General features: G+C 36.1%; 1 protein-coding gene across 1 annotated transcript; it reads left to right on the top strand.

Annotated features, from left to right (window-relative positions):
- The first annotated feature begins 4843 nt into the window (after positions 1-4843).
- LOC142541139 (uncharacterized) lies at positions 4844-9899 on the top strand. The gene is made up of 9 exons (XM_075647748.1): positions 4844-5093; positions 5464-5668; positions 5751-5841; positions 6367-6512; positions 6935-7178; positions 7845-7949; positions 8029-8211; positions 8438-8639; positions 9296-9899. Exons 1-9 carry the CDS (start codon positions 4919-4921, stop codon positions 9787-9789), a joined length of 1845 nt encoding a protein of 614 aa, XP_075503863.1. The 5' UTR covers positions 4844-4918; the 3' UTR covers positions 9790-9899.
- Positions 9900-11184: the final 1285 nt, after the last annotated feature.

Here is an 11184-nt window from a genome sequence, read left to right as displayed (position 1 = left end):
GGATAACTTGAAGTTAACAGGAAGAGGGTTCGATATTGACTTACTATCTTGCATGTTGAAGCGTTGCAAGACTTTCTTCAAATAATTTTTCTTGGAAAGCCAAATCTTTCTGTTACTTCTATCTCGGTGAACTTGCATCCCTGGAATCTTGTTTGCTCGTCCCAAGTCCTTCATATCAAATTCCCTAGCCAACTGTGTCTTCAATCCTTGGACATAATCTTTGTTGGGGCCTGCTACCAACATGTCGTCCACATACAACAGCAAAATAAGATAATCATCATCAGACCTCTTGAAATACGTACAAGGGTCTGCACTCAATCTGTTGTATCCAAGGCTCATGATATAGGAATCAAATCTCTTGTACCACCACCTCGGTGCCTGTTTGAAACCGTACAGAGATTTGTTCAACCTGCAAACCAAGTTCTCTTTGCCTTTTTCCGCAAAACCTTCTTGCTGGAGTATATAAATTTCTTCTTCAAGATCTCCATGAAGAAATGTAGTTTTCACATCTAGCTATTCTAGATGTAGGTCAAACACCTCACATAATACCAGAACTACTCTGACTGTTGTAAGCCGAACCACAAGAGAAAATATCTCATTGAAGTCAATGCTTTCTTTCTGAGCATACCATTTTACCACCAATCTAGCACGATACCGCTCCACTTGGTTATTGCCATCACGCTTGATCTTATAGACCCATCTGTTTCCAATGGCTTTCCTCCCTCGTGGTAGTGTAACAAGATCTCATGTTTTATTCTTGTCTAATGCCTTCAATTCTTCATGCATTGCTATCATCCATAAAGATACATCCGAGCTTTGAGTAGCCTCGTGGAAACTCGATGGCTCACCATCTTCTGATAATAGACAATATGCAATGTTGCTTTCAGTGACATAATCTGAAAGTCAATCTGGTGGTCTTCTATCTCGAGCTGACTGCCTCACATTGGAAACTTCAGACTCAACATGTTCTTGTTCTTCGTGCTCTGGTACTGCTTCATAAGAAACGTGACCTTCGTCCATCTTATTTTCCACCTGAAAAATAGTAGTTTCTGAATTCGGTGTGCATTTATCTCCCTTTACTTTATCTTCCTCGAAGATAACATCCCTGCTGATGACAAGCTTGTGAACAGTAGTATCCCACAAGCGAAACCCTTTTACTCCATCAGCATAATCCAAGAAGATATATTTTCTGGATTTCGAATCCAACTTCGATCTTTCTTGCTCATTGTATAGAACGTATACTTGACTTCCAAATGTATGCAAATGAGAATAATCTATCGGCTTCCCGGTGCACATCTTCATCATAGTCTTCAAATCAATCGCCACTGAAGGAGAACAATTGATAATATAACAAGCGGTTTTGACTGCTTCCGCTCAAAATGACTTGTCTAGACCCGCAGTCCTTAACATAGCTCTTGTTCTATCCAACGAAGTCATGTTCATCAGCTCCGCCACTCTATTCTATTGAGGTGTATAAGCCGCCGTGAATTGTCTTTTGATGCCCTTGTGTTGACAATATGCATCAAATTCGTCACTGGTATATTTTCCACCATTGTCAGTCCTCAGACACTTGATTTTCTTTTCAGAATCAAGTTCAATCCGCGCTTTAAAATCTTTGAAGACTTGGAAAACATCTGATTTCTTCTTGATCGGATAAACCCAACATCTCCTGGAGAAATCATCAATAAACGAGATAAAGTATCTCGCTCCTCCTAAGAATACAACTGGTGCTTGCCAAACATCCGAATGAATCAGCTCCAATATGATTTTGCTCCTAGCAGTAGAAGTGCCAAATTTTAATCTGTGTTGTTTACTAGTAACACAATGCTCACAAAAAGGTAGTGACACTTTTGTAAGTCCCGGCAGCAGCTTTCGTTCTGAGAGAATTTTCAACCCTCGTTCCAACATATGCCCGAGCTTTTTACTCCACAACACTGTTAATTCTTCTCTGAACCAATTGATGCAACAGCTAGTTCTGCCTCTTTGTGTGTTTCTCCCAAAAGTACATACAGATTTGCAGCAACTTTTTCTGCCTTCATAACTACAAGCGCACCCTTCACAATTTTCATGATCTTGTTCTCGATACGGGTTTTACACCCGATGTCATCCAATTGCACCAAGGACAAAATATTTTTCGTCAGTCCTTTCACATGTCGTACCTCCTGAATGGTGACAACAAACATTTTTATTTTGATAGTACCGACCCCAGTGATTTACAATGCATGATCATTTCCCATGAATACAGAACCTCCTGAGACTGGTTCATAATGATCAAACCATTCTCTCCGAGACGTCATGTGCTACGTCGCTCCTGAATCCATAATCCATGTGTCACAAAATTTGTGTCTGCCTTCTGCAACAGTTGCTGCTTCGCTGAATAATATTTCACCACTGTCTGAAGTACTAGCCACATTTCATTGAGAACTTTTATCGATACTCGTATACTCTTTCTTGAAGTGCCCGTTACCGCCACATTTAAAGCAGTAAATATTTTTATTCTTACTTTTCGACTTTGATCTACCTTGTCTTTGGCTTCCACGGGAGTCACGGTCCATAAATCTTCTTATTATCATCGACAAAGCCTCTGCCTGCTTCGAAGTTATCAACATGTCTTCCTTATTCTTGCGCCAGCTTTCTTCTTCGAGAACCGCAGTTAAGACATCATCGAATTTTAGAAAGTCTATAAGAATATTGTTGATTATGTTGATGATAAGTTGATCATTTGAATCTGGTAGACTTTGAAGTAGAAGCTCCGCACATTCATTTTCCTCTATTTTATGCCTCATGGAAGTGAGTTGGGCAAATAGAGTATTTAGTGTGTTGATATGGTCGGTCATCGATGAGAATTCTATCATCCGAAGAGTATAAAGCCTTCTCTTTAGGAAAATCATGTTGTGTAGCGACTTGACCTCGTACATCTTTGTCATAGTATCCTAGATAAGTTTGGCTGTTTTTATCTCAGAGATACTTGACAGTACTTTGTCTGCTATAGCCAAGTGTAAATTGGCAACAACATTGTCATTCATCTCATTCCACTTTCCATCGTCCGTAATTTCCACCGGTCTATCTCCAATAGCCGCCAAGCATTTCTCCTTTCTTAAAATTGCTTGTATCTTTATTTTCCTCAGCATAAAATTGTTTCCGTTGAACTTTGATATATTGTACCTACCATCCATTATGTCTACAACAATTTAGTAGACTGAATAAAATAATCCCGCCTTAATAAAAAATCTCAAAAAAATCTTTTCTGATGTGAAAGATCAGTCTAGGCTGCAACCACAGAGCATACTTAGAATTTTAAGAAATTTTAAACCAAGGCTCTGATACCACTTGTTGGTCCCACGTGCAAAATTTGAGATAATAAAACTCGAAAATAAAGAATAAACTGGACACCGAGATTTACGTGGAAAACCCTTAAAAATTATTAGGGTAAAAACCACGGGCAAGATGAAAATAATTCCACTATAATATTTTGTGGTGTGCAACTCACTCATTGTGTTTCCAAAGAGAACACACTCTCTTAAAACAGCAGAACAAACACCTAACAAATATTATAGAACTAATAGGATGAGAGAAAACTCGAAGAAGAGATGATTTCAGAATGAACGGGAGAGCTCTATTTATAGAGTCCCTTGTCCGTGTGAAGACGCGTATAAAAACACGTTTTCTCCTCTTCAAATTTTATTCGTCAAATTTGCCAACTTAAAGCCTGGAAAACCATGTCATTAAATGTCCCTTTCATCCATTTAATTTTTGTCGACATATAGTCGTTACTTGTCTATATGCAATGTGTAAATTTTTGGGCTAACGTAATAGTTTGAAAATCATGCAAGTTATGAAGATTATACTTGACAGGCTCGTTCGGAAAATTGGTAAGAAGAAAAATCAAATTCTTGATCATTCGATGAAGCTTCTATTTACTCACTAACTCGACACTTTTTTGACCTATTCGCTCTCTTAGTTTTGTACGAACTAGTGGGCGGTTTCAGTGGTGAAACTGAAACTGAAAATGAAAATGTCACATTTCCAAACAACGTCGTGGCATATAAATTATCGTAGATGGTTACTTTAGGCTAATTATATTTTATGGCTAATGGTTATTTAATCTCACTGAAACCTGGTTATCATAAAACACCATTTTTTTTTACAGGTTCGGGAAAAAAATGTCAATGTCCAAGACAAAATGGGAATCTACTACAATAGTTTGTACACAAGGCTGAACAAAATAATGAGATGTTGAATGTGGAAGAAAAAAAAGTACATTTTCAATTTTAAATATATTCACTCATCTTTAAACATGAAAAAAAATTCTTTTTTTTTATCTTTTTTGTAGTAATGATCAATTTGTTATCAAACTGCAGTTTTAATATTGTATATTTTAATTACTGATCATTTTAATTATATTTTTATTGAAAATATTGTTATATCACTAATCGCACTACAAAAATCAATGCTAGATCAGTTTCACATTAGGAAAAAAATAAGAGTATATCTCTTGTGAGACGGTCTCACGAATCTTTATCTGTGGGATTAGTCAACTTTACCGATATTTACAATAAAAAGTAATACTTTAGCATAAAAAATAATACTTTTTCATGGATGACCCAAATAAGAGATCTGTCTCACAAAATACGACCCGTGACACCGTCTCACGCAAGGTTTTGCCAAAAAATAAATTATCCATAAACAAAGATAATAAACTGAAAATCCTTTTTAATTAAAAAGTCGTACGGTACAAAAGAGACGACTTCAGCTACTAAGAGGAAAAAACAGAAAAGAAAGAACACGACTATAGCTTAGCAGAAAACGCGACACTGCCTACCTACTAATTCGGTTTCCACACAAAGCCGTTGAGAAACAAGCAACTTCGTATATTATCGTCGCCTCCTCGTTCCAGCTGAATCAACCTTTTGGTCCTATGGATATCAGCTTATCTACTTCCATGGGCTGCATTTACAAGGACCCTAATGCTCCAGTTGAAGTTAGAGTCAAAGACCTTCTCTCTCGGATGACTCTCCCTGAAAAACTTGGCCAAATGACGCAGATCGAACGAAGTGTAGCCTCCCCTTATGCCATCAAAGACCTCTCTATAGGTCTGACATACCTTTTTACGCTTTTCTTGTATTGCTGATGAATCATGGCAAATGGGCTTCGAGTATATCTTATTTTCAGCACCTTAATTGGGTTTCAATTGTTTTAGTTTACTAGCTTAATCATGGAGTATACAAAATCTAAGTTTGTATATGGTTCAATCACTATGCTTGCAGGTAAAGTTTCGACTTTGATTACATCTTGTTTTTGGGTTGGAGCACATTGTTTTTATATTACTCACTAAGGGATCGTTTGTTTTTGTTTCTGCATATACCAAGAATTTGTAATCAGACATGGTAGATATTTTAGGACTTTCAATACCAGTTACCTTATGTTTGACTTTGATTGCATTTGTATGTCTGGTCGGTGCAGGTAGCATACTGAGTGTTGGTGGAAGTGGACCATTAGAGAATGCTAAATCTTTAGATTGGGCAGAAATGTCAAATAATTTCCAGAAGTTGGCATTGGAATCTCGGCTCGGGATTCCTCTGTTGTATGGGACTGATGCTGTTCATGGTAATAACAATGTGTATGGTGCAACCATTTTTCCTCACAACATAGGCCTTGGAGCCACCAGGTCACTTGCTATTGAACCATGAAACCATTTATATTCTTAATCATGTTCGCATAGCTTAAAAATGTTTTTGACACTCATATAGAGATTCTGATTTGGCTCGGAGGATTGGGGCTGCTACAGCAATTGAAGTAAGGGCAAGTGGGGTTCACTATACTTTTGCTCCATGTGTTGCTGTAAGTTTCCGTAGTTTCAGTATTTTATGAGTCTTACTTTCATTGCCAATGTTCTTTTGCATTCATTATTATATAAGATCTTGGAGAAAGTTAATTAGATAAATAAAATGAAAATTTCTCAATCTAAAGTCATACTTTTTTAGACCTTTCAAATGTAAGGATATGATGGGAACAATCAAAGAAATGTAGAAAGTGTTTGATATCTATCATAAGTTTCATATTTTAATCTTTTTGCCTCATATAATTTTTAATCACCAAAGAAAATATTTTTTTGGGCATTTGTATTAGTCAATCTAAGATCTAAACACAACATAATCATATTTTGTATTCTATTTTTGTCCTTTTTTTTCTTATTTGACTGGAATAGTGGAACTCAAATTAATTTTCTAAAATTTTTGAAATGAGGAAAAGTTGAATATCACAGCAAATATAATAATCAAAACTGAATGATTAGTTTCTGATCATTCATGGGTGGTTGGTGATTCTCTATTAGTTTGTCTTCATGTTTTAAGATGATATTTACAGGTGTGTAGGGATCCTAGATGGGGACGAGCCTATGAAAGTTACGGTGAAGACACTCAAATTGTTAAAAACATGACCTCGATCATCACAGGTTTGCAAGGAGAACCACCCCATGGACATCCTATTGGTTACCCATTTATGGCTGGGAGGTAAAGGAACTTCAATATATGCACCTGTATGAATCTTGCTGTGTTGTAAATAGTATCACATGATGTTAAAATTATTTTGGATTTTCTCCTTTAGAATATTCTTTCTGATATTGGATATTTATTTCATAAGAAGTTCAATCATGGAAGGTATACAAATTTGATGTGGAAAATTGTGATATCTTACTGGAGAGATTGTCCTTCGCAATGCTGTCTCAATATGGTAGCGAAATCCAATAGATCTTGTACTTTTAGTAGAGCACAGATGGATACTGGAGATATTATATCAATAAATTGTCTTCTTTAAATTTGTTAAGAATTCTGTTGTATCGCTTCATCTAGATCCTGTTTCCCTTGAAGTTTTTTTGTCATCGACTTTGCTTCTTTTATCTCGTGCCTTGACTGATCAGTGTGTTAAACTCCAGAAAAAATGTTGTCGCATGTGCAAAGCATTTTGTAGGAGATGGTGGCACCAAGAATGGTATAAACGAGGGAGATACCATAGTATCATATGATGAACTAGAGAGGATCCACATGGCTCCTTACCTTGATTGTATTTCTCAGGGAGTATGTACTATCATGGCATCCTACTCTAGCTGGAACGGAGAAAAATTACATAGTAACCATTTTCTTCTTACTCGGATCTTGAAAGAGAAGCTTGGATTTAAGGTAGGCTGATGGATTCTATGAGTATCCCAAGCTAAGCCCCTTTTACAGTTTGTGGAAACCAGGTTTATTTATTTTGTGTCCGGTGACTGGTATTGATTATAAATTTCTGTTTGTCTCTCTCTTTGATCTTTGTTTTACCATAACTGCCATTCTTTTTCAGAACTTTTGCCACGAAGAGGAGTGAAAAAATGTTTGTCGCTCAATTTAACCCCTAAACATAAGCCCATGATTGTCAGAATGAGACATTGACAGATGGACATGACATGATACAAAATATTTTTTTGTAACTTTTAAGGAAAATATGGACAGGACAAGAATTCTGTACATGTGTCTCTCTGTTGAATTGATGCTTGGAACCATTTTAGTTACTCAATGCATTTGAGTTCATGTGGTCAACAGTGAGATATCAAGGGTATAAAATACGATACTAAAGATTTGAGATTTACAAAGTGCAAGTAAAGGCACAAATTTTGATTTTAAAGAGAGAAGTTACAACGAAATCACAAATACAATAGTTGCAATATCTCGATACATCCTCGCTATTTCCTTTTTTGGCTTGCTATGATTTACCTTAATACTTAATCACTCTTTTCAACATGGCACTCAGTAAATTCTGTCAAGTTAGCTGAATTTCCACAAACAATGAAGGGTGAGACTCTCTTGCAGGGGTTTGTCATTTCTGACTCTGAAGGGCTGGACCGGCTTTCAAGTCCTCATGGATCCAACTACAGGCAGAGCATTCTGTCAGCAGTCAGTGCAGGAGTTGATATGGTAAAGGATCCCCGTCCATTGAAATTTTAACCCAGTCTATAACAATAAACATTGTAACGTTTTTTGTGTGTTTCACCAGGTGATGGTGCCTTATCGATTTCAATTATTTCTGGAAGATTTGATGCATCTGGTGAATTCAGGTGAGATCCCAATTGCTAGAATCAATGATGCAGTTGAAAGAATTCTGAGAGTAAAGTTTGTTTCTGGCCTCTTTGAACATTCCATGAGTGATGGATCTTTGCTCGATTCAGTTAATTGTGAGGTGAGCTTAACAATTTTTTGTGCTTTTATATGTCCTGTTCTGATATATGCAAACATGATTAAAGTATGGAATTCTTCACTCATGGACTCCGTACAGGTTGACTTTGCTTCTTCGCACACATTTAAAGTTGAAAGTTTTATAATAATGTTTTTTAAAAATAAAAGACTAAAAAAAAAAATTTTGATCGTTGCTTGAAAGAGTTAAATATAGTTCTTTATTGTGTCAGTCACACAAGGTGATAGCACGTGAAGCGGTTCGAAAGTCATTAGTTCTGTTAAAGAATGGAAAGGATCTGAAGAAACCATTTCTTCCACTGGACCGAAATGCCAAACGAATTCTTGTAGTTGGAAAGCATGCTGATGATCTGGGATATCAATGTGGGGGATGGACTGCAACATGGGAGGGGAAAAGCGGTAGAATTACGACTGGTAAGTCATTTTGGGGATTCATTCATCTCCAAATAAAGCACAAGGGACGCAAACTACTATTGCCCTTTATGTTGGCCTTGAATACCATTCAACAATTTGCATCTTGTTCTGCTTCAATAGTACCTGCATTCTTTTATATCAAATTCTTCCAGTATAAATTGAATTTCTCTTCCATGTGGGCAAATCATGAAAAGAATTTAACTTCTTTCTTATTCAAAATTATATGGATTTGATTTGGTATCCGTTTGCTTTTCAAATAAATAATCAAGAACAGTTTGAAATTTGGCGTCTTATGGTCATGATTCCAAAATATATCAAAGATTGCTCATCCATAATGATTTTCTTTGGAACATGGTTATCACTTAGTGTTAGGTAGCAGAGGAATCGAACTAGTTTTTGAATTTGGCTCAATTTGAACAGAAATTATCAGCAACATTGACATTCTTTGCTTGGTTATGTACTGTACTAGTGCGCTTTTGTGCATGTAGGCTAATATCTGGGTGTGATATTGAGTGTAATTAATACTTATACTGGCGAGATCTAGATCATGAGTAATCATCTCAGATTCAATTTTAAATTTTTTTAACAAAAATCAAATTATGCCTGAAATTCAAACTTCAAGACTACAACTTTATAGTTCACTATGTTCATGACAGGGACTACCATTTTGGATGCTATAAAAAACGCTGTTGGGCCTGAAACAGAAGTGATATATGAACAAAATCCATCTGCATCCACCTTAATTGGAAGGGATTACTCTTTCGCGATTGTGGTTGTGGGGGAAGGTCCATACGTGGAATCTGGTGGCGACAGTAAAGATCTCAGAATTCATTTCAATGGTGCCGAGCTAATAAGTCTTGTTTCTGAAGCCATTCCCACGTTAACAATCTTGATATCCGGTAGGCCTTTGGCTTTAGAACCTCGGATTTTGGAGAAGATGACTGCCCTTGTTGCTGCATGGTTACCGGGAAGTGAAGCAACCGGGATTGCTGATGTTATCTTTGGAGATCATGAGTTCCAAGGACGACTCCCGGTCACCTGGTTTAAAAATGTCACACAAATTCCTAGTAACGCCGAAGATGAGTCATATGATCCTCTGTTTCCTGTTGGTTTCGGTTTAACAAGCAAAAATGAAGTTCTGATGTGTTAGTTTGGTCTTGTTTGAGCCTTTTCAATATAACATAAGCCATGACGCCAAATTAGTTGGGACTGGCTGGTGGCATAAATTTTTCTTCTTCATAAATAAGAAATTAAACAAGCTTAATTCATATTAATTGAAATAAAATTGAATTATAATTTTATTAAGCATGAAATAAGAATTACTAAAGTTCAGAGGCTGATTCTGATTATACTATTTTATTTTCGGGATGGGATCATGGTCCACTACACTCAAGTAGGGGTGGGCATCGGGTCGGGTATTCTCGGGTTACCGAAATGTCTCTTTTGTTTTCATTTTTTGTTAATATTTTTTTAATTATTAATTAAATAAAAATTTGAAACTTAGAAAAAAAAGCAAATTTTTCAATAATTCCTAATTTTCATTTTCAACTTTCTACTCCTCATCCTTTTATTTCTTGAGTAGGTCTCTTGTGAGACGATCTCAGGAATCTTTATCTGTGAGACGAGTCAACTCTATCGATATTCACAATAAAAAAAATACTCTTAGCATAAAAAATAATACTTTTTCATTGATGACCCAAATAAGATATCCGTCTCACAAAATACGACCCGTGAGACCGTCTCGCACAAGTTTTTGCCTTATTTCTTTGTTTTAATTCCCCAATTTTTTAAAATTTTCAAAAACAACCTTAATTCCTATGATTTCGGTACGTTACATTGTTATACCTATCGAGCCTGTTTTAAAGGCATATAGCCCCAAAAAATACAGCTACACAATGTTTTCAGCCTATATATCATATCAAATGATCGATTTGTTTTTATTATATATAAATGGCCCATCATGATTCCATATAATAAATTGAACAATTTACCTTTTTGACCAGAGTGTCATCGGGTTATATCCACCGAGTTTTACAGACTGCTCCTCACAACCCAACCACACAATCGCAACCGATGGTTTCTGACGCAGATTCCTTCAACCGCACTTAGCACAACCCTATTTTGTTTCCTACTTCAGGGTGTATAGTAAAGTAATTCAATTTGAAATTAATACATGAGAGTGGCAAAAGTATTGGTCTTTTTATTTAAACATAACAAATTATTATTACATAATAACCTCCTGTAGAGGAGGAGGAACTTGTTTAGCTACTTATAATAGCTGAAATTAAAACATACATAAACTAGATAGAAAATATTACAATGTTCTGAAAGAAAATGAAGAGGTTGAATGATGTCTTTATCTTCTTTCTGTCTTGTTATTTATAGAAACCCTTGCGGATTTGATTTTCGGACTTCAAACTATCGCTATAACTTTTCTTTATTTTTATCCAAATGTGTTTGGCACTATCTCCTGAGTAGATTGAGAGGGTGGTTGTATGGTCCCTTCACTTTTTCTCGAGTTGTCATTTTCTAGATTATTAATCTA

This window comes from Primulina tabacum, chromosome 3, assembly GCF_025594145.1.
Source record: "Primulina tabacum isolate GXHZ01 chromosome 3, ASM2559414v2, whole genome shotgun sequence".
In the NCBI taxonomy this organism is placed as follows: domain Eukaryota; kingdom Viridiplantae; phylum Streptophyta; class Magnoliopsida; order Lamiales; family Gesneriaceae; genus Primulina; species Primulina tabacum.
The sequence above is the reverse complement of the archived record's forward strand: the minus strand, read 5'-3'. Positions and strand labels throughout refer to the sequence as shown.

Coding starts and splice junctions, on each gene's coding strand:
- LOC142541139 (XM_075647748.1), top strand. CDS start 4,919: ATGGATATCAGCTTATCTACTTCCATGGGCTGCATTTACAAGGACCCT. Junction 5,094..5,463: donor CATCAAAGACCTCTCTATAG/GTCTGACATACC, acceptor TGGTCGGTGCAG/GTAGCATACTGAGTGTTGGT. Junction 6,513..6,934: donor TACCCATTTATGGCTGGGAG/GTAAAGGAACTT, acceptor GTTAAACTCCAG/AAAAAATGTTGTCGCATGTG.